This window comes from Ambystoma mexicanum, chromosome 14, assembly GCF_040938575.1.
Source record: "Ambystoma mexicanum isolate Mex_15411 chromosome 14, UKY_AmexF1_1, whole genome shotgun sequence".
NCBI classification, from domain to species: Eukaryota; Metazoa; Chordata; class Amphibia; order Caudata; family Ambystomatidae; genus Ambystoma; species Ambystoma mexicanum.
Genome location: NC_090940.1, coordinates 516605615 through 516633547, shown reverse-complemented (window position 1 = coordinate 516633547; position 27933 = coordinate 516605615). Strand labels below are relative to the sequence as shown.

Here is a 27933-nt window from a genome sequence, read left to right as displayed (position 1 = left end):
CGCGTCACTGGCGGATTCCCTGGCGGGATAGGTGGAGGCTCCAGAGGGGGCAGCCTGGGGGGCAACATTTGAGGAACAACATCCTTGATGAGCTCCTTTAGGAAGCCTGCCATCTGCTGCAACCTGTCATCTGCTGCAACTGCAACCGCATGAGGAGTAGGAAGTGCTCAAAGAAATAAGTTACTCACCGTAGTGACTAATGTACTCTTAGAACATAGTCCCCTTTCCTCCATACTGTATGGGCATCCCTTTAAATTTAGAGGCGCACTGGGGCATGGCCCAGGGAGCACACGCTGCCCTGACTACGCCGCCACACCTCAGTCCCCATTGACACGTCGACAATAGATATAACATTGCCTAATGCCACCAGTAGAATTAGGGGGGAGGTTGGTGGGATGTAATGAGTGCATTAGTCACTACGGTGAGTAACTTCTAATTACGCTTAAATCCTGTCCCCTTTCCTCCATATTGTATGGGGGATTACAACTGATTGTAGCCCCAGGGTGGAGAGGAGACCCTCCTTAAGCAAATAGGTTCCTGATTACCGCCTGTCCAAAAGCCGCATCAGATCTGGAGCCGGCGTCCAAAGAGTAATGCTTGCAGTATGCCGAGGGAGAGGCCTAAGTGGCTGCCCTGCTTATGACTTGCCAATGGTCATGTTATGTTTATTTAGTTTCTATAGCGCTTTAATCCAAAGTGCTTTACAATATAACAACAAGGTACAATAATGGAAGAAGCAAGTTATCAATCATGAGACAAACCAGCGATTCATTATGTAGACCAGTTTCCTTAGACAGTGGAGGTGAGGGGAAAGGTGAGAAGGAAGGGAGAGGAGGTAGTAAAGTGAAGAGGAGCAATAATTCAAATATGTGATACAAGGTCAAATGGATGTGAAAAGGAAGGGGAAGGTATGGGGGGACAGGGAGGAGAGATGGTAGAAGGTCAAGGGGGGAGTGAAGAAGGGTTTTCAAGGAGGTGCGGAAAGAGGTGTAGGTGGGGATAGAGCAGATAGAGGTAAGGAGTTCCAGGGTAGGGAGGCCAAGAGCTGATAGGAACGGAAGCGAGAAGCGGCACATGGTGACGGGGGTACAGTGAGTAAGAAGAGGTCAGCGGAGAGAACAAGAGGGAGTGTAAAATGAGAGGAGAGGAGAGAGATGGGGGAGGGGGGAAGACAAGGTCGTGGAGTGATTTGAAGACCAGACAGAGGAATTGGAATTTAAGTTGGGAAGGGAAGACAGCCAAGTTGAGAGAGCGAGGAGGAAATAGAGTTGCGAGGGCTGACTAGTAAGGCCGTCTTGATGGTGACCAACCTAACGTCCACGGACACCATTGGCTCAAATGGTTTGTGTGCCGGGGCACCCAAGACTATGTTAAGGTCCCACACTGGGTGCGGTCTCCTGATGGGCAGGTAGAGTCTAGCGAGATCAGTCAGATGTTTGACTATAGGGTTGGAGGAGGAAAAGATGCCTTCCTCCGAGTTCCTGTAAGCCCCAATGGCTGCAAAGTATGTGCGGCAGTTGTCCGCCTGTATGCCTGAATGAGCGAAGTGCGCTGAAAAGGAGAGCATGTCGTCCAAATTGGAGGCCAAGGGGTCGATTCCCTTGGTGCCTGCCCAGTGGCAGAATCTGGTCCATTTGCTTTTGTACTGGGGCCTGGTGGCCTTGCTCCTGGCGCCCTGTAGGATCTCCAGATTGGCCTGTGATAGGCTAAGGTGCCGAAGCATTACCTACTCAGGTACCACGTTGTGAGGGCTAGTTTCCATGGAGCAGGGTGGATGATTCTGCCCCCCCAGCCCCAGGGGAGGGGGGGCAGAATCATCCACCCTGCCATTCTGCCAGATGATGTGCTGGGCCAGTCGGAAGGTGTAGGCGGAGTAGTTCCGAAAACCATGGCCTGGCCAGCCACCATGGAGCCATCAGAATGATGAGTCATGAGACTCCTTGATCTTGCAAATTACCCTGTGGATCAGGGGGGTAGGCGGAAAGGAGTAGGCTTTCATGCCGGTCCACTGGAGGTGAAATGCGTCGCCCAGAGAGCCGGGGCCCTGACCCTGCCAGGATGCGAACTGGGGACACTTCTTGTTGTGCCAGGTGGCAAAGAGATCCACTTGGGGGTGACCCCACTTGTTGAAGATCTCCTGAATAACTAGGTCGTTTAGCTGCCACCTGTAATTGTCCGCTCCTAGCCTGCTGAGCCTGTCTGCCTCCAGGTTGGATTCCCCCTGGAGGTGGATTGCCGAGAGGTAAATTGCATTTTCCAAGGCCCATTCCCACATGCTGATCGCCAGTCTGCACAGAGGAGGGGGATCTGGTGCCTCCCGGCTTTTTGACGTAGTACATGGTGGTCGAGTTGTCTGTCAGGATGAGGACAACCTTGCCCTTGAGAAGTGGTAGGAATGCTCCGAGCGCTAGCCATATAGCGTTCAGCTCCAACCAATTGATGTGGTATTCCTGCTCCTGTCGAGTCCAGGTGCCATGGACCGAGAGATCGTCCAGGGTGGCTCCCCATCCCTCGAGCGAGGAGTCTGTGGTGATGGTGGCCTGCAGAGAGGGCGGCCAAAAGGGCTTGCCCGTCCGTAGGTTGCAGTTCATGGACCACCAAGTTAGGTCCAAGTGGAGAAATGGAGGAACGTTGATCGTCGTCGATTGCAAGCCCCGCTCCTGATTCTATGAGGCCGCGAAGTGCAGCTGAATCCTTCTCATCCTTAGTCTTGTGTGCGGCACGGCTAGTGGAACCACAGCTAGTAGACCCAGGAGATGTTGGTACCACCACGCTGAGGTCACCTCTCTGCTGAGGAAAGTGGACGGTGGTCATCTTGATAGCCAAGATCTTGTCTTCCGATGGAAAAACCCTCTCGGAGCACGTGTCCCAAATGAGTCCCAGGAATGTCAGTCTGCGTAGGGAGCAGCTGTGACTTCTTGAGGTTCAGCAAGAAGCCAGGGTAGTGCAGTATGTTCATAAGGGCATGGGACAAGTGGTGAACCGCTTCCGGAGATGTAGCCCTGATGAGCCAGTCGTCGAGGTATGGGTAGATGTGGAGGCCCTGCGATCTGAGGAGGGCCGCTACAGCGTTCATGAGCCTGGTAAAGACCCTCTGGACCGAATTGAGGCCAAACGGAAGGACTTTGTATTGGAAATGGTAGCCCAGGATTCTGAACAGCAAGAAAGAACAATGGGGCTGCCAAACTGGGATGTGTAGGTACGTGTCCTTCAGGTCCAGGGAGCACATCCAGTCTCCCTTGTCCAATGTCTCCGCTATAAAAGCTGGCGTAACCATCTTCAATTTTTGCAGGGGTAAGGAGAGGTTGAGGTTGGACAGGTCCAGCACAACTCTCAGGCCCGCCTGGTGGTTCTTCTGAATGGTGAAAATCCTGGAGTAGAAGCCAAAGCCTCGCTGGGAGGCTGGAACTTCCTCCACTGCCTGGCGCTCTATGAGCAACCGGATCTCTGCCAACAGAGTTGCTGTCCCAACCTGTGGGAGTGGAAGGGAGGAAGGAGGAGAGGCTGGGATAGGAAGGCGGTACCAGTGGATACTACGGAGAGGATCCAGGGGTCCGCGAAATTCTGGCACCAGAATTGTGCATGGAGAGCAAGCCTGCCCCCCACCAGAGAGAAGTGGACCCGAAGGGGCGTGTTATGCCTTCTTTCCCTCGGAGGCAGAGGACTGGAAAAAGCACTTAATCTCCCCACCCCCCCCTTTTGTTGTTTGCGCCGGGTCTGAGACGTTCCTGGAAGCCGCAGAACCCTCCATATGTATGACCCATCTCCGAGCGCTGCTGAGATAGGGTGTACGATTTGGGCGTGCTCTTAGTAAGAATGGATAAAGACTGCCATTTGTGAGCTGTTCTTTTCCAGCTCTTTGTCCGTAGAGGAGTGGAAGAGGGTCCCCCCTGAACTCCCCTTGAACGGTAGATTTAGAAAGCGCTCCTGGACATCCGGGTTTAACTTCGTTGCCCGGAGCCAGGCTGTTCTCATGTCTGTGGCAATGCAGATGGCATGGCCCGAGATATCGATATGCGCCACAGTGGATTCCATGAGGTCATATGCCACGAGCTTGGCTTCCGCTAGCCCCGTGTTGAGGTGAGATTGGCATTGGGTGGGGAGTTCTGTGAGCAAGTCTGCAATTTCCCGCCATAACCATTGGTTGGCAGCCACCAGCATGGCATCTGCGTTGGCCCGACGCAGGTGCAAGGAGGCGTTGGAGAAGATCTTCTTGCCCTACGCCTCCAAGATCTTCTCCTCCTTGCCTAGCAGCGCCGCAGAGGAGGCGGCTAAGGACTACTGAGGCTTGGAATATAGTGATGCCGCCACCACCACCACTGAGGAGTGTGGCTGAGGATGGGTCGAGAGCAAGAGTGTATCCCCCTCCATCTGCCTGTACTTGGCGTCCAGGCATCGGTCGACAGGCTGGACTGAGTGGGGCTTGAGCCAACCCTTCTTGGCCAGGGAGACTACACTGGTTTGCAGTGGAATCCCTGTGTTGCAGAGGGGCATCTCGTGAGGACTACAGCCAGAACCCCCTCTACCGGCTGTTCGACCTCAGGTTGGGGGAGGCCCAGGTACTCCGCCAGGCCAGCAAAACGTTCATGGAAGGCCCTGGCTGAGGATGGCATGTCCGTATCCTCCTCGTCCGTATCCTTCGGATCTTGTGGAGGAGGAGGGGTAGATGGTGCCGGAGGCTGGGGTACAGGGACTGCAGCCAGAGGCGGCAGAGGTTGCAGAGTTGGCTGTGGAGTTGGAGGCGGCGGCTGCACCGGGCCTGTGGGCCCGATGAAGGAGTCTGTGGTGCCTGTAGCATGGAGGTGAGGACTACCCTGACTGCGTCTTTGATGATAACCCCCCCCCCCCATCTGAGGAGACCTCATGAGGCCGAGAAACTTCTTGAAGAGCACTTCCTCACTGGCCAAAGAGGTGGCAGGGGGTACCGACAGGGTAGCAGGGGCTGCTGGAGCCTCTGCGTACCCAGTCCGTATGGACACATAGGAAAGCTGCCCTGTGCAAATGAAGGGTAGACTGTAGGCCACGTACCTGGTTGAAGCCAGCCCCACCTCGACACTCATCCTTCGCCGAATTAGTGGAATGGCGTTGGACGGGTGCCCCTTTCTGGCACGGCAGTCATTTTGTCTAGCTTCCTGCCATGTGCCTGCGACGTGATGCTCGGCCCGCTGGGCCCAGCCCAAGACTCTTGCGTGGGGATCACGAGGCCTACCGTGCTCCTCGGCCCGGTAGGTGTGACACCCTGGACCCGGGGGTCAGTAGAACTGTATTTGGGAACCCCCTCGGAGGTACTGTTGGTAACGGGGTGTGGCCCTTCGGATGTGTTGCCATTTATGGGGCATATCCCCACGGCCATTGTGCCGGTAACAGGGCGTAGCCCCTCGGGTGTAGCCCCGGTACAAGAACCCTCCGGTCTCTCGACACTGCGCCGGGAGTATCCGAGGACCCCTCGACCCAAAGACCGGTAGCTGTAGCAGCCTCAGGGCACGTGCCGGTAGAAGGACCTGGCCGGTCCCTCCTGCATGGAAGAGTCCCTGGGAAGGAGCCTCCCTTGCAGGGTGCGCTAGAGAATATTGGCCCTACCTTGGGCCTGGTTCGATGCTTCACAAAGTTCTTAAGATCCTCTGGAGGCGACCTCTGGAAGAGCTCCCTCCACCTGGCTAGTCTGTTCTTCAGCGCCTTTGAGGACAGCGAGTCACACGCCAAACATGATTGCAAACTGTGGTCTGAGCCAAGGCAATGTAGGCAGAGGGCATGGGGGTCTGAAGTTGGGAAGAGCCCATTGCAGGATGGACACCTGCTGAACCCTGTGGAAGTCAACATGCGCCGGGAAGGAGCGTGACGCCTGAGGACCGAGTACCTGAATGATAAATGAGACAAAGTATCTGCGCGTAGAATTACATGGCCGACGGCAACCCCAGGAGCGCTGGTGTATTCGGCCCGTTCCCGTCAATGTGGAAAAGGGGACTGGGGTGTGGTGCCGGAGGGCAGAGACAGGGCAGCATATGCTCCCTGGGCCGCGCCTCTAAATTTAAAGGGGAAAGATTTTTTCTAGTGAAAAAGGTTCCGTCTCCCATCCCTTGGAAGGGACGCCCATACAGTATGGAGGCAAAGGGACGGGACATAAGAGTACCTGTCCTCACACGCTGGTTGGTCGAACGTGGCAGAGGAGTGGGAGCGTGACCATCTGAAGCGCTGGGCCTCCTGTGCAATTTGAATGCCTAGGGACCTGCGAGGGGTACCCTAAGGGCTGGCTGCTATACACATACACTTGGGGAGACCAGTTACCTGAAGGCTGTGTGTCGGAGCCAAGCCAGAGGACCCACGGGCTGCTTTTCCTCTGCGCTGCCCCCGCTGAAGGGGAAGGGACCACATGCGGCTTAATGTCTGGCACTAAAATGACCAATGAGCATGCAGGCTCCATCACGTGCTTGTCAGACATTTTGTGGGCTTGTGCCACGAAAGGCGCAAAGGCCAGGGTCCCGACTAGGGTCCGACATTGGTGTGAGTCACAGGACATTTATGGCCCGACCTCGGAGGGAGTGCTGGTAGGTTACAAGCCCTCAGCCGTACGACTGGTAGTCAAGATGTCCCCCCGGATCTGCCCTCGGGGGAAGCGCCAGAAGGCCCTTTGCCCTCAGCTAGAGAAATGGTAGTCGGAGCATGGACTGCGCCTCAGGCTTCCGCCTGAAACTAGAGCATGAAAGCCCCCACACCCTGGTGCGGTAACAGAGCTAGGAAGCACCTCGGAGGCAGGCCCGGGAAAGTCCTATGGCCCCTCTGCACGGGGGCTGGTAACCTTGACGGCCTCAGGCCTACCCTCGTCACAGGACCTGGAACATCCCTAAGAGCCGGCGAACCCAGGAAAGTGTCTCTGGGCTGGGGTGCCGAAAACAGGTGACGTACCGCCTCCTGACGAGACGACCTTGACACAAAGCCCTTGAGATGTTTCAGAGGTGAATTATTGATGATCTCCCTCCAGCGAGACAGTCTATTCGTGGCGCGAGGGAGCCGCATGCTGCGCGTGCGTCCCAATGGTGATCGGGCTCCGGCACTCCAGACAGTGCGTGGGGGTCAGATTACAGAAAGAAATGGTCACAGATATGCACCCGGTGAAGCCTCCTGCGACAGACATGCACCAGGGGAGTCAAGGCACCAAAGGATGGTGAAGTAATTGAAAGAAAAACCTGCAGAAGCAAGCGTAGCACCAAAAAAACGAATGCCAGTGCAAGCTGCCAGGTCTGTTCCAGTCTGTGCAGAAAAAGGGACTGAAGTGATGCGTTTGAGAGTGGAGCTAGTGGGCGGTCCCACGTTCAGGGCCACACTATACTAAATTTAAAAGGGGAAGTACACTTTTCACTGCAAAAGGTTCCAGTCCCGTCCCCATACCTGGGGATGCCCACGAGGATGGAGGAAAGGGGACGGGATGTAGGAGTACAATGTCTTTTCACCTTGTTGGAAGCTTCATCAATAAACCTATGGAGTGGAGTATGTTTGCTGTACAGCCAAGGCCAACCTTTGGATTTAACTTGACAGTATTAGAGATGCTGGCAAAGCTGCCACCCTGCTCTTCCTAGACCTCTCCACTGCATTTGATCTCGTGGACCAGGACCTACTCTGCCAAAACCTTTCCGGGATCTTCCACTTCTCACCAGAGTCCGATAGATCAAATCCTTCCTAAGTGACCGTGCCTCCAGAGTCGTCATTGACAACCACTCAGCTGATCCGAGCCCTGTCAGTCTTGGTGTCACACAAAGCTCTTGCCATAACCCTCGACAAAAGCTACACTAAACCCCTCTGATATATTTGACACCCTAGGCAACACCTATACCAACTTTGCGGATGACACGCAAATGCTCATCCCCATTTCCGGCAAATACACTAATGACTCTAAGCCCACTAACAAAGTCTTCTGCATCATCCAGTCTTGGATGGCTAGCCATAACCTTTGCCTCAACGATGAGAAGCCAGTTACTCATTGTAGGCTGACCCGCTCACCTCAAAGCCCTCGACCCATCATACACCTACTTCACCATTGAGGGCTCTACCATCCCTGTCGTAAAACATGCCAAAACCCTGGGGGGTCTATCTTGATGCAGAATTAGCATGACGAGGCATGTCAACGCTCTGGCATCTTCAACCTCTCACCCCCCAAACTTCTCATTAAGCAGACAATTCCTGAGGCCAAACAACTGCCTCGCACTCTCCAGAGCCATTATCCTTAGCAAACTTGACTATCGTAATGCCCTATTCAAGGGCATCCGCGTCCAATATAGATAAGCTACAGCTGCTTCAAAACAAAGGCCTTGGGCAGCTCTGGGCCTCTGCAAATCTGACCACATTTCTGCAACTCGATGAGAAGTCCATTGGCTACCAATAAAAGCACAGATTGACTTCAAAACCTTGACTATAGCGCACTGTTGCATCTACAATGAAGCCCCCATACACTTGAAACATAGCATCGCAAAGGAACAGCACTGTTGCTCACTTCGCTCCTCTGACCATCTTACCTTAGCTGTTCCACGTTTTAAACTATCCAGAGCAGGAGAGGTTAGTTTCAGCACCACAGCCCCCACCCTGTGGAACTCCTTACCTCCACACTTAAGAAATTAGCCCTTCTACCCAGCATTATAGCTACTGTTGAAAACTTGGTCATATTTATTGAATAACCCAACACTTTAAAACATGAACTGTCTCCTATTATGCCTGTAGTACTTCTTACTAACGTAATGATCTGTAAAGTTTTTTTTCTTTTACTCGGTTACTACCGCGGTGATGATACCTGTGGGTCTGGGCTTTACACACATGTTAAAATAAAATAAATGCTTTAATCTAGTAGAAGCCAATCGATACAGCTTCATCCAGTTTAGTCACTGAATCAGTCATCACTCTACTAGCTCCGCAAGTGTTAGGGGCACAAAGTCAAAGACTTGTTTCTGGAAATGCCCTTGAAAACACCAAATCTATTATACATAATCTTTGATAACAAGGATGAAACCCCCTCTCACTCCTGCATGACAATTGGGCGAATGATTTGGGTACAGAGATAGAACTCACTCAGTTTAAAGTTTGGTCTAGGTCAGCCAAGTTCTGTGCTTCTACACAAAAAAAGACAACACCTGTAAACTACCTTTTATGTGGTATTGCACCAGGCCATCTTAACCCAATAATAAAACAGATATTTGGTGGCAATGGTTCAACCATATTGAAGTTTCTCTGCCAAATATTTAATTGATAACCAGTAACACTCCTAATGGAATCCCAAGTAGTTTGAGATGTAGTAGCTTCCACTGTTAAACAGGGTGACTGGTGTTCTAAATTTATCTGTCACATGCAGTGCTCCAGATAGGATTTTGAGGTGGGAGTATGTTACTCTCTATTTTTAAACTTTGAGAGTAAATGTGATTTTAAGAGAGTAAAAATGACTTTTCTCCTTCGCAAGAGAGTAAATTGTATGCGACATCCAGCTGACGTGTGAAAAAACGGTATGGAAATCATTACTATGCGGCAGCTTTCAGCATTGTGACAGAATACACCTTTCATTATTTCTGGCAATTTGCGCTCTCCTGTATATATTTAAATGTTGAAATCACTAAAATCTAGCCAATTATATAGTAGAATAAGGTACTTTCTTACCTGGTAACGTTCTTTCGATGGGATGTTCCGATGACATATTCCATATCTATGATAGGTAATCACCACAGCTGTGCTGCTTCGGAAAATGTTCGGCGTCTGCGTCAATGACGTCGATACGCTGTCCTCAAGGGCCTCATTTGCGCTGACGTCACCGGATATTATAAGTAGGACGCACGACGCCCGTAGCCTCAGTTGTAGTTTTTTCCCCAGAACGTGTGGCACCAATCTTCTGCCAGTATGACCACAGAAAGCCTTGCGGAGACATAAGCTGCAATCGCATAAGAAATTCTGTAGCGGGGCAGGCTGGGAGGGTACGATATGGAATAAGTCATCGGAACATCCCATCGAAAGAACGTTACGAGGTAAGAAAGTAACTTCTTCGAGGGGATTGGTTCCTCCGACGTATTCCATATCTATGACAGACTCCCAAAGCAGTACAAACTTATGGAGGAGAAAGAATTTAGAAATTTAGAATGCCCAATTAAATTGCAGAATGTAGGACCGGCTTGCCAAAGGCCAGATCCTGCCCATGGATAGAATCTAGGGAGTAGTGTTACAAAAGTATGGACCGAAGTCCATGTGGCTGCTTCACAAATGTTACGAATGGTAACACCCCTCTGCAGAGCAGTAGAGGCAGCCACACCCCTAGTAGAATGGGCCCGTAAGCCTACCGGAGGGTCCTTACCCGCCAAGCGGTAACATTCAGAAATTGCCAAGATAATCCATCTAGACAAAGTCTGCTTAGTAACAGCTTGTCCCAACCGCCTTCCATCGTATCTTATAAAGATCTGATCGTCCACTCTGACCCGGGACATGCGTGAAATGTAGAAACTTAAAGCTCTCCTAGGATCCAACCTATGGAGCCTGTCCTCTTCCTTACCAGGATGCAGAGGAGGATAGAACGCCGGAAGAATGACCTTCTGGCTTAAATGAAATTCCGACACAACTTTCGGCAGAAAGGAAGGACGAACCCTAAGGACAACCCTGTCCTTATGAAACGCTGAAGGGTGGCTTAACAGAAAGTGCCTGCAACTCCACTCACTCTGCGAGCGGAAGTAACCGCAACTAAAAATAGTTTGAAGGGTTAACACTCGTAAAGGACAAGAATGTAAAGGCTCAAATGGAGCACCCATTAGGAATTTTAGAACCAGGTTCAAATCCCAACCGGGCACCTGGAAAGGTGACTGTGGAAACACATTAGTGAGCCCTTTCAGAAACTGAGAAATTAAAAGGAATCTTAAAATAAGAACACTCCTCAGACAATCGCTTAAATATGGACAGCACCGCCAGGTAACCTTTAATTGTACCCCCTTGCAGGCCCTTGTGGGCTAAGGAAAGCAAAAAAGACAGAACCACAGGAATGGCACATGAAAAAGTATCCACATTCTGAACACTGCACCAGTCGCAGAACTTTCTCCAACAGCAACGGTACAGGGATTTTGTTGCAGGCCAGTCTGGCTGAAAGCAACACCTCCATCACGTCTTCAGGGAGGTCCCAATCCTTATACCTCAACCTTTCAGAAGCCAAGCTTGAAGGTTGAGGGATCTGACCTCTGGATGGAGAACCTGACCCCGCCCCCCTCCCGTGAGAGCAGATTGTCTCGGTAGGGAAGACGGCGTGGAGGGCAGATGGACAAGTAGAGAAGGTCCGAGTACCACGTTCTCCGGGCCCATGCCGGAGCAATGAGGATCATCCGGCAATCAAACCTCCATAACCTCCGCAGCACTTGCGGAATAGCAGTGACTGGAGGAAACACGTACAGCAGTGGGAAGGACCACTCCACCACGAACGCCTCCCCTAAGGCTCCTCTTGGAGGATATTCCCGCAAGCAGAACCTTTCGCACTTCCGGTTGACACTGGTGGCGAAGAGATCCACTTGTGGGGTCCCCCAAAGGGCGAAGATCTCCAGGAGAAGCTCCTGAGCAAGCTCCCACTCGTAAGAGATCATGCTCTGCCTGTTCAGAGCATCCGTCTTCTCGTTTTCGTCTCCGGCCAGTTGAACCGCCAAGATCGAAATGTCCTGCTGGATGGCCCAGAACCAGAGCTGCATCGCCTCTCTGCACAGAGGAAGAGACCCTGCCCCCACCCCCTTTTTGTTGAGGTAGTGCATGGCCACTGTGTTGTCCGTCAGAATCAGGACATTCTTCCCTCTCACAGTCGGCAGAAAAACCTTCAGGGCAAGCCCGACGGCCCGCAGCTCCAACAGATTGATATGTAGTCTGGACTCTGACGGAGATCAACGACCGCTGACTGTCAACTCGTTGGCATGAGCTCCCCATCCCGTGAGGGATGCATCCATCACAATCGTCACCTCCAGCCAGGTTAGCCAAACCAGAGCCCCCTTCATCAGATTGCCTTCGACGGCCCACCACAGAAGGTCCTGGGCGACCGAGGGCGGCACCTGAACAGGATCCAACATCCTGCCGGAGGACTGTGACCACTGCATCTTGAGAGTCCACTGCAGAGATCTCATCCGCAGCTGTGCCTCTGGCACCAGAAGAATGCAGGATGCCCCGAGGCCGAGCAACCTCAAGAACTCGAACGCCGGGAGACTCTGGGCCTGTTAAAACTTGTGCACCATCTGCAGAATGTGATGAGCCCTCACATGGGGAGGCGAACACAGCCCCAGAGATGTGTCGAGCACTGCTCTGATGTACTGGAGCGGCTGTGTTGGCGTCAAGTGGGACTTAAGTTGAGGGAGAAGCCCAGCCTGTGAAGGGAGTGGCAGGTAACTGACAAATGATCCAAGACTTGCTCGGGAGAGCGTGCCCTGATCAACCAATCGTCCAGGTAGGGGTAGAAGTGAATTTCCCCCCTTTCCTGAGATACGCTGCCACCACCACCATGAGCTTGGTGAAGACCCTCAGGGTGGAGGTCAATCCGAACAGCAGGACCTGAAAATGCGAGCCGCCAACCGCGAACCTCAGGTACTTCTTGTGCTGGGGATGAATCGGCACATGAAAATAAGCATCCTTGAGGTCGAGACACCAACCAGTCCTGAGTTGAAGGGCCTGGAGGACTTGAGAGGGAGAGAGTAACCATCTTGAACTGATCCTTCCTGAGGAGCTTGTTCAAACCGCGCAAGTCCATGATGGGTCTCAATCCCCAGTCTTTCTTCGGGACCAATAAATAAGGGGAATACCATCCCTTGTTCCTCTCCGCTACAGGCACCAGTTCCGTGGCGCCTTTCTCCAGCAGGGATTTCATTTCCTGTGCAAGGAGCAGATCCGGACTCTTCAAAGAGACATTCCCTGGTGGATTGTCGCGAGGCCTCTGCCGGAAAGGAAGACAGTAGCCGTGGGCTATGATCTCCAGAACCCACACATCTGAAGTAATGGCACACCATTCTACAAGATGCTGCGCCAGTCTTCCCCCAGCCAGCGAACCATGGGACATGGCCTCATGACTGAGCTGAAGCAGCATTGCCTGAGGGTAAAGAGGCAACTGCCATGGCAGCCTTGGCACCTCGAGTACCTTGTTTTCCACCTCTGGCACTCCTACGGTGGGCCCTTTGAATTGCAGCCCCTCTTGATCTACCAAAGGAAGAGTAGTATCGAAAGGAACCTCCCCTCCATTGCTGTCCCCTAGGACGAAAAGGCAGAGGTTGGCGAACTGCAGCGCTCAACGACTTTGCTGCAGCCTTGGAGGTCTGCAACCTCTCAAGGATCTCGTCAGCCTTGCTGCCAAAAAGATTGACACCATCAAAGGGCATGTTGAGAAGCCGGGCTTGCACATCAGGAGCAAACCCCGACTTCCGCAACCACGCAAATCTGCGCATTACGGTGCTCGCCGCCGTGGACCGGCTGACACAATCTGCCATGTCCAGACCCGACTGAACGGATTCACACATGGCATCCTTGCCATCCTGAACAAGAAAGCCACCCCGTCCCTCCCTTTCGGGAATATGTTCAGCCGCCAAAGAGACAATTCCACAGATTATGAGTGAAACGTGCTAAGGCACACACGGAGTTAGCTGCCTGTAAAGCCATACCCCCTGAAGAAAATACTTTCTTCACCCAGCCATCAAAACGCTTCTCATCCCTATCAGGAGGGATGGTAGGGTACGACGCCTGTTTTGCCGGGGCCGTAGCCGCCTGCAACACCAAACTCTCCGGAGTGGGGTGCGTAGTCAAGTAGCTGGGGTCGCTACTGGCTGGACGGTATTTTTTCGGCAAAGACTTGCCCACAGGCGGGAGACTCTCCGGAGCACTCCAAGCCACCGCCACCCTTCTTTGCAAGACCATATGGAATGGCGGTACCGGGTCAGTTGGTGGACCGTGGTCCAAGATACCTGTCAGTTCATCCTGCAGAAAATCCCCTGGTGGCGCAGACCACCCCAAGTACTCTGTCACCCTCGACATGATGCACCGGTACGAGGATTCAGCATGTGTACCCAGCTCAGGCCTGCCAAACTCAACCTCCGGGGAGGTGTCCAGACCACTGCCGTCGTGCAAAGACTGACGCAGGTCTTCCAACTGGCTTTGACCAGATAATAGCTCATCAGGAACCTCCTCAGGAACCAGACCTTCATCAGACCCTTCATCCACCTCAGAAATATAATCAAGAGGCTGGAATAAATCCCTGGATGAGGGCACAGAAAAAGGCACGTGTTTGAACTTGGCCAAAGCCTTCCTCGAAGTTTCCACTGGTCTACGGGGCACCTCCAATAAAACCTCCTCGGAGGGCATCGACGGAATCGGCATTGAGCGTGGCGCCGATGGCTTCGACACAGGCCTCAAGGGCGGAGCCCCGAGCATGTCCTTTGACGCCCTCAGCACCGATGACTTCCTCAGAGGCGGAGCCTTGAGAGAGTCCCCCAATGGACATGGCGCCGATGGCGTTGACGTCTTCTTCGAAGACCTCACAGGCTCCGACGGTCTCGAGGGCCGGGACCTGGAGCGGGCATGGCTAGAGCGATCCACCTTGTCCGGCCGGGACCTCGAAGGTTCCCGGTGATCGCGCGGACTGCTCGAGCCCAAAGGCGTGCGACCGGTGGCTCTACCACGTTCCCTGCCGGCGTCTTTCCACGGTACGGACGGAAGGGAGCCCTGCGACTGAAGAATCGCCAACATCTCCTTACGAAATGAATCCCATTCCGCAGGAGATGAATGCTTGTTGGGACAAGCAAACCACCGATGGGCGGAGTCCTCAGACGAGGACGGGGAAGGCGACCAGTGACGGCGCTTCTGAGAGTGCCTCGAAGAAGCAGAGGAATGGCGGGACCCACTCCGGGACCGAGACCCCCTGGACTTACGCCGACGATGCAGAGAGTCGCCCCTCGAATCGTCAGTCAAAAGCCCAGTGGATTTTGACTTCCGGGGCTTGGACACCTTACCGACAGAAAGCTTCTTCTTACGGTCCCGCAAGGCCTTCGATGTTAACGACTGTCAATCGTTACAATCGTCCGTGGCATGGTCCTCCCTGAGGGACCAGAGGCAGACGTCATCCATCAGCGACATCTTGGAACCGCAGTCCCGACACTTCTTGAAACCCGGCCGCGGGGTAGAAACGAAGACATCAGGAAATCTTCACAAACGGGTTTGAAGAATCGATAGAACCACCAGAAGAACCAAAGCGTGCTGAGATCTCCGAAACGAACACGTTCGTGGAAAAAACAGAACTGAGGCTACGGGCTCCGAAGCAGCACAGATATGGAATATGTCGGAGGAACCAATCCCCTCGAAAAGCATACATGAATTTGTATTGTGTGTTTTGAGATTTGATAGCAGAATTGTCTTTTGATGTTTAATGAAAGTCCTAATTTCCTAGAGCTATTACTAATGGTATGCCAATGTTATGATACAACAGTACAGAGAGGCAAGGACTCCATGCTAAATTTGATATCTAATCTAGTGGTTAAATGGTTATTTATATAGCTCTTTTGGCAAAGCGCTATACATAGAACATATTTATCACAATTACCACCAAACCAAAGTTGGTACTGCTTTATCGACCTCGAAAGGATGAAAGGCTGAGTTGTACTTGCCGGGATTCAAACTCGCAACTCCCAGATCACGCAGAGATTGCAGCAACGAGTGAGTGCTCAACCGGCTGAGCTATTTTATTGGCTAACATCCTTCAGAGGTTGGTTAACTGAGTATCGACTGAGGAATAATGATCACAGTACCTAGATGTATGACAAACCATTTATGAAGTGCTACATTAAGTTAAATACCTATCTGGATTATCACAGGGACAGGTTTTGCTGAGTTTCTATTTCAATTACCAATGTAACTTTCATTTGTTTGTTTTTGAACAGCGCTTTCACTTTCTTGAGAGTCAGTTTTTGGATGTTTTATTTGTAGTCTTGAAGATTTGAGAGGCTAGAACACCTGTGATCAGTGTAGTGACAATTACACACACTTGAGCAAAGACTCTGCTGCCGCTGACCATTTATAGTGATGTACCCCATTGACTGCAAGGTTGAATGGATGTAAACTAAACTGTGCATAGTCATCATTTTACACACTGTTTTTATAATTAGAATGTACATTAAATTAAAAGTGTAAAAATGATCTGCCTCTGCACGATTATGCACACATCACCGGAACTCTGAAAAATACAATTGTGCAATACTGGTTTGCTTTCACTGGACAAAAAGCATAACTTGATTAAAAAAATTCTCAATTGCAACTTAGTTTTCCATCTTATTAATTATACAATCCTAAAATTCTAGGAAAACATGCACAGTGCTTCTGAAGATGAATGGAAAGAAACCATTCCTTTTATCAGTGTGCAGTTAATTTTTTTGAAAGGCTTCAGAGAAATACATTCTGTGTCAAGGTGGCTTGCAATTACATCCATGTCGATAAAAATCACAAGAAGCCTACTGGTTTCTGTCAAGTAACCTGACCTCTGCACTGCCCTCAGCTCTAAACCTGCGTGTAAATGTACCCAGGAAAAAAATAAAGCTTGCATATTTACATGATTTTCATGCGTAAAAAGGCCTGGTACTCGCTTTATCTGGAGCCCTGGTCACATGTTTGTGGAAGACTTTTGCCCACCTGTGGGAGTCTTCAGAATCCCCAGACAAAAATGAAAGATGGTGGCGCCTTTGGTGCATGGCGGCACTGGACAAAAAATTGGCTACACTTCTTAACATTTGGCAAAATATCACAGTATGGGGTCACTTTACACCCTTTGTAGGAATTAATTTCTACCCACAAGGGAACCCTAGGCCATGCAGTTTTATCATTTTGATAGTTTGGGTTATAATATGTTAACTTTCTCTTTGAATGAATCATATGCAAGTTTGCAAGATATCCATATAGGGATGTGTTCTCACATTTAATCTACGAGGTTACTTTAATGGCTGCTGTCTACTGTGATATTTTACAGGTAGGTGGGTACTTGTGATTCAAGAACCCTGCAGCTTTACAACATTCTTATCTAGGGCATTGGAGACCCTATATATTTCATTTATCCATACACAACAGAATATCCATATACAAAATGATGGTCACTGTAATCTTACCTTATACCTGTACAAGAGTTTGGAATCACCTTATGAATCAGCTGTCTTTGTGTAAAAAGGAATACAAAAAGTAAAATTGAAAAAATCTAGAGTATTCTTTAAGAGTGACAAAGTAATACTTCATAGAAAAGGATTTTATTTAATCGAAAATATTGCTCGCTTCTCAAACCATTAATTCCAAACATTGCACATATGTCCAAACAATAATTGAAAAAATGAACAAACCTGCATCTTTCAAATGTTTTTAATATTAATATGTATTCCTGAAATTAGAAAGTTTGCTATTTTTCTTCAATGAAAATGACAAGTGCGATAACCTATTTCCCCAATCAATTACATCTATACAATTTTTACAAGGCTGTTTGCAAATTTAAACTGCAAGATTAAAAGTAATATTTAATAGATACAAATTAGATTTTCTATGCACAACACAGTTTTCTTCCAGGGGACCATTGCTCCCCTTTCGGCATTAGCATGAAGCTATTTAAGTGCAAACATTCTGTTATTTACATATATGACATTTAACAGAGGCATCCACCTTCCAGAATTTCAAATTCAAGCCAGAAAGTTAAAACCTCCTCCACAAGTGCATTCCGGGTAATTTTCTAACCATTCCTGGTTCATATGAAATCAGTGCAAAATACACAATAGTGAAATATTAAATTTTATAACCATCAAACTCACTATGAATTTTCCAAAACATACTTCATTTTACACTATATATACAAATGTAGATAGAATATATACATATATATATACACACACACATATATATATATATATATATACGATTAAATTATACTGAACTTTAAAAGTATAACGCAAGAAAAGATGTTTTAATTCTTTTTACTGCAATACCAAAGGTTCAATTGTTTTAAAAATAAAGATTTTTCTTTTGGTGTGCAGCGTAAAAATATATAACAAGCCACTGGCATTATGTCTTTTCCCAGTTGGATCAGATTCTCAAAATTCAAAATGTACGCACTGCATTAATATTTGATGCTCTCTGGATGAAGAACGCATCTGGTCCCATTGTCAGTAGGTCTTGTAGTGAATGTTTTTCGCTAGCAGTAGTATGGTGGCTATACTACAGTTCCAGTTGGAGAATTGGCTTGGTTTTGGGATGGCAATAAACCCTGCAAACAAAGCAATTTATATTAATCCAGCAAAAGAACCTGACATTATTTAACACATCAACTTAAAAAAAAAGATTTACACTGTATACACAAAACCTTTCCACATGTACTTTTTATTTTATTATTTTTACCTACAAAATCTAAAAGTTCAATTAATTGATAGTTAATGTGCCTTTGCTTGCTTGACAACCAGAACCCTGCCCCCATTTTAATCTATTGCTGTAATGAAAGCTGTTTTAGTTAAAGATATGTATTGTTGAATACAGTAATATGCTCAAATGAGAATAGAAACGGATCAAGCTAAGAGGTTAAAAAACTGGTGGTACATTTTGAAATCACAGTGATATTGTTCAAATGCAGTGCTTTGGTTGTGTATTCATTTATTAGAAATGACTGGCAATCCCATTTAGATTTTCAATCATGCGTACACTAAATGTGAATGACATCCACGTTTAACACATGTGGCTTTATGTTAAAATTCAGATGTATCTTAAGTTTCAGTTCAGGATTCTTCTTGCCGGCTCCCTACAAGCAACCTTAGATGTGTGTTGCAAATACAATTTTGATAACATATACAGGCTTTTAATTATTAAACATCTTTAAAAAAAATCAGTTAATTGGTGAAAGTTTTCAGTTTAATACAAATATTTTAAGGTATAGTAGCATCCTTTAAAGCTATCTAATGTTTTCTCGTATAAAACATGCAGATGCATCAACTGGGGCCTGAAAAATCAGTTTTTGCGTAAACTGCAACCAGTTTAAAAATATATGAAACATCTGATACAGCATTCTTTGTGCAGGACGTAATAATCTGCGTTAAGCAAATTCAACAAGCACTTGCCTTAAATGATGCTCTGCACACATTTACAAGATATATGAAACACATTTGAATTATAGGGACAATGCAATTCATCACCAAAGTCTAACCCTATAACCTAAATATTCTATACTGAAATAGACAGGTATCTGATACGCTGTTTAGAAATCTGTGAACATGAGCACACCGACACGTCATGATTTGAGTTCTATTTTGAAAGCTTATGTTGTGAACTTATTGCATGGGAAACAGGTTGTACATAATTTTAAAGAGATTTTTGAATGTGTAAGTGAGCTAGTCATGGAAGATCCTAATTTCAACAGAACGATGGGTGAACAAGAATATGAGTCTGCAGAAAAAGTACATGCGTAGGCTCCAATTTTAATAAATGTGTTGGTCAAACGTTTAGTTGGGGAAGCCTCACGCTTCATATAAATTTACTCACAAACTCATAGAATTTCATTGGCATTTCTTTTTTTTTTTTTTTAAAGATTCTTGTCTAAGCTTGACAGGCAAACAATCTACTTGTGTTGATAAAAGCAGTACCGCCTTTCAAATTTTGAAAGTTCAAAAAGAGAATATAACCATTTAACAATCTGTATTAATTCTGGATCAAGATAAGTGGTGGTGGCCCATTAAATGGCAGATAACTAGCAACCACATGCAGTAGGTTTACCCTTAGATCCTGTAAGTGTGCTATCATTTACTAAGAGAACTGAAATCAAAGAATTAAATCACAGGTTTAATTTTTATGCATGAATCGGACTAACCTATGTATGTACCTCAATGTACAACCCACATTTTACTTCACTAGAGAAGACAGCAAACAATGGCAGGTTGTTTGGTACTGTAATTCAAGTATGGAGTCCACTGAAATGAGCAATGAAAGAGGGCATTCTAATAGGCCGAGGCAAACAAATGCCTTAATTATAAATATAATTGAAACAATCTTCTAATACAAAAACAAGAAATATTAGACAAACATAAGCTAAGATGCAAAAGACAAATGTGTTGGAGAAAAGCACAATGACAAAATCTTTCTACCTAGAAAAATAGTTTAAAAAAGAAAAAGCGTATTGTAAGGACACAGATTCCTTAAAGAAATAAATCACTTTTAGCATTGTACATACAAGAATGTCTAACTCCTATATTTTACTTCAGATTCATTTCAGGGGAGCGAGAAACATACCACTATTTCACGATATACAGTTTCATGCAAAAACATCAGGTGAGGAAGTTGTACACAATGACCACACAAACTTTATTGAACATACTGACCAGTAGGAACAATTTCTATTTTACATCAATTTCTGCTGTCCACATTTGCTGTCATTCTATGTTCATAAAGCATTGCATTTAATTATACAGTTTGTTAACCGAATAAAGTGCTGACAGTGTTAAGTGAAGCCACATAATAAAAAAATTACACCTATAACTCTGGCAGAGCGGTAATTCAATTTTCAGATAGAGAAAATGCATTGCTTTTCATGTTACAGCAGTAAAGTACAACTGAATTTTTAAAAACAAATTGACTAATCAATAAATAGGTTTGCTGAAGAACTCGGAATAATCAGAATTAATCCCACTGTGCATAATATACTGCAGTCCAGATTTGTCACGCAAAGTTTTGTAAAAACATGACGTACAAATGCTTTTTAAAAAGCCATGAGTCTGTTAAAATTACAATTTAAAACAAAATGAGGCCTTTGTAGTTTACACTTCTCAGCTGGGGTTTTATTTGATGAAGTTGAAATGTAATTATCATTGAAAATGAGAGAATCATTTGCCAAAAACAAATGTGTCTACTGGCAAACACCTTTGTAGCCTGCTCCATTTTTGTACAATCACAAAAATGAGAAACGGCAGGATCATTTAGGAAATGTTTTGAATTGAGCAAGTCCAAACAAAATTGATATACAAAAGTTTCACGTGTTTTAATTGTGTCAATTTTTGCTGCAACTGTTTTCACTGTGGTGTTTTTCAACCCAGCCGTTTTGCCAATTTTGGACGGTGGGGAGGTAATAGATGCCCCCCAAAACCCTACACATTCAACACATTTTTAAAAACAAAAATGTGCTAAAACGTCCAGGATGAAGACCCCCACAGTGAAAACAGCCACAGTAAAAATTGCTGCAATGAAAACAGTATGCGATTTACAAAGTGGAAAACAAAACTTTGTATCATTGTCAAAAGTAAAAACATGTAAACCATGAGTTTATATTTGATTTAGGAGCAGTTAAAATGTCAAATGCTTGCTTGCAGTTTAGAATTGGAGTAAAAAAATCCCCCGCACAATCAACTGCAGAAAACACTTGCAAAACAAATAAGGGATCCTTATATACATATCGGGATCAATGTTTACATATTAGTTGTAGAACAATTACATAATTACTAAGGTGGTAGCTTTTTAATTATTAAGCTACCTACCTTATATTATGAACAGATAAAAAAGTCTAATTGGCATAACTTTATACTACATTTACATAATGCAAATAAGTAATGTAATTGTATGTTCTTTTACAAAATGCATCCTTATGAGTAGAGTACTTTAGCATTCGATATTTCCTACACATAATATACGCAATTTCATTCCTGGTCTAACCAATGTCCATTTTCATTTAGCATGTTAAGTGATGTCCATGTTGCCTGCCTACTAAGAGTTTACCTTCTGCAGCCTGGTATATTTGCTAGGTTCTGAAACACTAACTTGAGTACATTCAGTGTTAAGAGAACTGTCTATGACCACATATTTAGATTATGATTCCAAGTCAGTTTTTCCAAATATGTTAATTTTGTCAGACACTGAGAATCAGGTTAATTGTTAGCATGCTTGGAATCTATTGAAGTGTGATAAGAAAAGGATGGGTATGGTTGTAGCAGTAAAATCAAGTAAACTCCTTTTTGCAAGTATTCTTCATCATAGATGTGTTCCTATTAACGATTACCACTATGCATCTTATCACAATGCGTGTGCCTCATAAAGGGAACAGATTAATGTGCAAATGGTTAAGTCTGTTCACCTGTGAGGAGTGGTTAAAACCCCACCAATACCACCCTATGTCTAAAACAGCAAGTGGGGCCATAAAGACTGCAGCCCTGAGTAAAGTACACAACTAATGGGTTCCTGCCAGCTTCAGTTACAACATGAAGTGGTGAGGAGCAATTGGAGAAGCTTCTATTAAGGAACAACTTCAAAGCCAATCGGACATCAAAATGATTAAAAATCCCATTAACAGAGCTTGCAAGTTTAATCAAAAACAATAGTTAAAGGAAAGTCTCGTCCTTGATATGGAAGTCTATTAGAACTTTAGGAAAGCACAAGTTACATGTCGTAGTGACTCCTGGTCCACAGTCCCCTTTCCTATACTTAAGGGACGTCCTCTGGGACAGGCACCTGCTATTTATTGTGGGAAACAGGGGTGTATGGAGGTAAGGCACTATGGACTATGAGCACAGTACTCATTAGTGTGAGTGAATGAAAGTTGGTACAGCTATCAAGCATTTGCATCTCATAGATTGATTTACTTATTCAATATTGCCCCGAAGATGAGGTGGGGATTCCCTGGTTAAAAAAATTAAAATTTTCCATTAGCAATACATATAGATTAACAATGTCTATGGCTGACATTAAGGCTTTTGTCCTAAAGAACATAGGGGTTGTTTTATTCTAGCTACCACTAACCTGCTGTCTCCACACAACACCATAAGCATCTGATTTGAAGCCCATTCACAGTAAAGACAACCTCTAGAGCTCTGGTTCTCTGTAGGCTGGACTAATGCAATAGCCTCTTTCTAAATCTGCCTGCAACAACTCTCCGCCCTCTTCAACTCATCCAGAACAGGACTACGACAATTGTTCTTGGCCCCAAGCCTTGGGATCGTATCTCTCCTGCCCTGAAATCTCTTCATTGGCTCCCGGTGGCTGCAATGACTAAGTTCAAGACCCTTTGCATTGTTCACAAGGCCTTCTGGTGCATGGGGCCGCAATACCTTCAACTCTCCCTTCTGAAATACCTTCCCAGCCCAACTCTAATCTCCACCAACTCCCTCAGGGTCAGTCGCTTCTCCAAGCGAAGAGTTGGGGGTAGATCTCTTTCTTCGGCTGGGGCCTCCCTCTGGAACAGACTCCCTTCCTGTCTGAAACTTGGAGAACCATCTTCGGTTCCGGAAGTACCTCAAGACCCTCCTTTTTGCTTCTGCCTTCGCTCTTCCACTCCCCTGCTGATCTGTCTGCTTCGGCACTGGGCACCTGGCTACCCTCTGACTTCGGGCCCAGATCCCTGCCCTCCCAGCTGCATACCCGCACTGCCTCCTGGCAACCCATGCACTTGGGTCTGTCTCTGCAACCCTACAGTCCCCTTTGTTTCCAGCACTTATTTTACATCCATATTCTGCGCCTTATTCTTGCACTTACCACCTGTTGGCCACACTACCTGTTTTTGATCACTTGTTCAGCACTTTCCACTCCTCCCCTGCCCCTTGCACTTCCCACTCTCAATTTGGCTAGGCCTAGCAAGATCGCTGTTCCCCTTCCCCCTGGTTCCTCTCCCTTGCCACGTCGCGCTCTGAAACACTTGTGTATGGGCGCAATATAAATAAAATATATCTAGGGAGCCTTGGTGGATCGAATATGAATCTATACAATATAGTTAACTTTAATTTCTCCAGTACGAATATTAAATTACAATTATACTGAAAATACACAGCAGTAAATATGTGGGAGGCGGGACCAGAGGCTGGCATCAATTGAAGTGTTTCTTCAAAACTGCTTGGGCCATTACGATATCAGATTTGGCGTCTTTGTTCAGGCACTAGTGTCCGATTTCCTCCTGTTTTGCTGATCACTTAACAGGGTGTTAACCAGGGACGTTGTTGCCGCTTTTCCTCCTGTGAAATGGCCAATTACAAGTTACCTTGCCCGGCAACTGATTCTTAAGACAGCTTATAGTAGTATTTCATGCAGTCAATGATCCGTCTAGTAATAGCTGACATTAGTATTCAGCCGCATAAGCCAGAATCAGGTTTCTTCTGAAATCTTTACACCTGTCCGAATACAAAAAAAGGCATGTCTAGGGTATTATATGAGCGCTAAAGCTTGAAAAGAGACTTGAAATGGTTCAAACAGTGACAACGCTTGAATTTCACTCACACTGTGCACATTATGGCAACAAGGAAAACCACTTGCCAGGTGACAAAAGGAGCAAACATGAACTTTGCATGAACTACATTTAGTTCTTAAATTGGAGATGGGGGCCTTGCCAGCGGGAAATAGGAGTAAACCCTGCAGAAAATCTTTGATCAGTAGGTACACCAAAAGTCTCTTCTCGTTTCTTCTTGTACTTTGAGACTGATGGTAAACCTTAATGGAAGAGCTTTGTAAACATGAGTCTGCTAGAGGTACAAAATATGGCAATCCTTCCTTAGGCATGCTTTTGAGCAGTACACAAAAAGCAAAATCTCTTCGATTTCGTTACATATATCCTAGTACTTGTGGAAGCTTTTGAATGTGCTTGAACATCCATGAAACATTCAGAAAGGTTGAAATGCCCATATTCCAGTACCTTAGGCGCCAGGCTGTTCGGTTGAGAGGCTCAATTGTAATCAAAGGTCTTCCTTGCCGTCATGGTGAAATGGGTTTGATGCATCTTCTGGAAAATGCGGTTCATCAATGACACTGTCTGTTAGAGTCCATAGCTGGCAAACCCACACTGGGGCACGGATAATCGAACTGCATTTGTCTCTATTGAGTTTCTGAATCATCTTTGCATTCATCAGCAACAGGGGAAAAGCCATAAACAGAGTTCAGTTCAACATGTCTTGTTCACCATCTATATGGCAAATGCCAGGCATTTGGCGTTGGTAGTTGTGGCTAATCAGTCAATTTCTAGCATTCCCCACAGGAAAGATGTAATATCATTGATTGGTTCAACTCCCATTCCGCAAGGTCCATTTTCATTCTGATTACATGGTACACCAACATGTTTTGTAATTCAGCCAGTAGTTTGCACGCTATTTGAGCCACCAGTCTTTGTTGGAACTCCTGATTGGGCACTTGAATAACTGAAATAAAACTGATGTAATTCTCCCCCACCCCAAGGGAACGTGGGATATCCTGCCGCAACACAGGTGTACTGTTCTGGGAAAAATGCTATATTTTAAATTTGGCATTGTCTTACCAATATTGCTGAATAAATAAGCAGGTTGACTGAAAAGATCCAACAATGGAGGATCTCACGCGAAAGTCCCATTCCACCCCTCAACCCTTTGATCGATACTAATGGGAAGGCACTCCAAAATTACCCTAAACTGAAAGAATATGTAACAAAAATTACTTCCTGAAAAGATACGAAAGGAGAGCTGTCCTGCCCAAACTGAGCATCAGGTGTGGACCTCAAGTCCATGGTGTAGGCTTTGTAGAAGGCAAGAGGATGGCCAGGTCACTGGCTTTCATATTTACTCCTGAAGAATGCCATGTTATAAAGCCGCTGATGCAATGTTTGCCTGCACAAGGAGAGTGTGCAGGCAATTAGGTAGGGCCAGTTGTCGGACCTTATAGCATTCCATGAAGCAAGACCCTTTAGCATACTACTGAATGCCTTGAAGCCAGAGGAGGCACACCAAAACTATCAAAGAGCTGTACATGGCGAATTAATGGCTCTGGGTAGAATTTGAGCACTGTTGTCATGTAGTGCATTCTGGTTGCGTAGACAGATTCAGAAAGAGAACTGAGTACGATCTTGGTTCAGGTGGAAGGAAGACTGCTTTAGGAATAAAAGAGGGATTAACTGTCAGAGGAGTTCTCCCTACGAGACCTCAAGTAAGGCTATATGAAAAGGGAGCCTGCATTTCTCTGAAATGGCAAGCCGAAGTGACCACCATCAGGAAGGCGGTTTTCCACGTAACGTAATCAATTGTCCATCCACCGAGTCCATAGGTTCAATTGGTTTGTGGAAAATAGAATTCAGCACAGGATGGGGCAAAGCAGAGAGCGGGCGTGGGGCAGGGGAGGGGGGGGGGAGCTAAAGTTCGAGAAAGTCGTCAAAATGTCCGACAACCGGTTTCATAGATAAACACCTTGGAGACCATATTCAGGTGTGAAGGTGCCCACTGCAGACATCTAGGTCTAGCAGCAGTAGTGACCAGTACCCATCAGCTGAGGTACAATTATCTAATCCAGCGTGGCATCATATCAATTTAAATCTCTCCAAAAGGAACCAGTAGCACAAGCATGTCTACTTGCTGACATATTGTGAAAGAGTAGATATTTCTGGTTATCCTGTGAAGTGAACATGCTCAGAAGTGGAGAGCCTTCCAAATGAGATGCGACCTGGAATATGTCCAGAAAAATGCATCAGCACCAGATCTCCATCGCAAGTTTGTACTGAGGCATTGAAAGAGTGCGCTACCCTGCTTTTCTACATAAAAAATTGAAGTGGTGACCATGAATTATTTCAGCACTAGGAAAACGGTCTTGGGTTTTAGGACATTCATACGGAGTAGGCTCTCTTCCTGGGTCCGCAAGTCGTGGGTTGTCAATTTGCCACCCTAATCAGTCCAAAAAAAAGAAAAGTGTGGACATGTTTCTGCTTGGGATAGGCACAGAGAAGAGAATCCTTACATGATAAAACTCCTTCACTGACGGTCTTGCAGCATTTAAGTCAATAATGGAACACAATAAGACAGAAGTAATCTCTTGTGCAGAGCCAAATACCATTACCTCTCGATCATGTGGAGTTACATGAGCGCAGTAGAATGCAGTAATCCCGGACGCCTCTGGAAATAAAGGGCCAACATATGTGACCATTCCATGCTGCTTTCAACTGTCTTCTTTGGGTATTTATGGCCGGGCTCTTCAGTAGTTATCTTCTCATCTTCTTGTACTTTTGTTTTGTCTTGGAAAAACTAGTCAGCGCTCGCCATTCCTCTCTGTTTTGGAGTATGTCAGGGTTGTGTCCTTGGGCCCTTACTCTTTATCCATGGTCTCTGATCTCTTCTCATGGGTTTCAGGGACATTTTTATGCCAATCAGACCCACATCTTTATCTCCTTTGATGACACTATGCACCAGCGTTTGATTGTCTTCTGGCTGTGAAAAACTGGATGGCCTTCAGGTGCTCATGTCTTAACCCTAGGAAAACGAATTCTTTTTGTTCCTACTTCTCCCTCATCTCACCTTCGTCAATATATTTCCTCCGTCTTGATCTTTCAGTCACTCCTCGTGCCCGTAACTTGGGTTTTATATCCGATTCTGCATTCTCGTCAAAATCAAATTTCAACTATGTCACAATCTTGCCGGTTCCATCTTCATGACATCAAGAAAATGTGCCATCTTCTAGCCTTCTCCTCCACTAAACTATTATTACAAACTTAGTTCTTTCTCATCTTAACTACCGTTGATGTGTATGAATCGGTCTACCAATTTACGCAGCCAGACTTTGGTTTGCAGCACTCTTCAAAAATGTCCCTTTTTTTTTATTCAACTTCGCTGGTTCCCTATTATATCTAGATTTGAATCTCATTTTCCCTTACTTTTTTTTATAAATGTGTACATGCTTTTGTTCACGACAGGCTTGGAAGATTACTGCGAAGTCTATTTGGTTGCACAAGAACTCATTGCAGATTTGTTGATGAATTGTGATATGGGATACATTACTCACCGTAATCGTATTTCTGATGCTTGTATCTGCTTAGATTCACATGCTGTGCATAGGCCGACATCTAGTGGAAGCTGCAGAGTATTACAGTTTGTTTTTCGAAACTCGAAAATGGGCGTCGACACAGGCGTGCCAGTAATACTATCCCTAGTGTGACGTCCACTGTACCCAAGATCCCTCACGCGTCTAGGATCCTCAGATTGTATTTTTTCTGACATG

At 46.5% G+C, this 27933-nt stretch overlaps 1 protein-coding gene across 4 annotated transcripts in view; it reads right to left on the bottom strand.

The window, feature by feature from the left end:
• Positions 1-17336: 17336 nt before the first annotated feature.
• WDR20 (WD repeat domain 20) overlaps positions 17337-27933 on the bottom strand; it is a 408154-nt gene continuing 397557 nt past the window's right edge. For all 4 annotated transcript variants that reach the window (XM_069637750.1, XM_069637751.1, XM_069637754.1 and 1 more), the window contains one exon: positions 17337-18244. In XM_069637750.1, the coding sequence (XP_069493851.1) occupies positions 18144-18244 (101 nt within the window). In that variant the 3' untranslated portion in view covers positions 17337-18143. The remainder of the gene's footprint in view (positions 18245-27933) is intronic.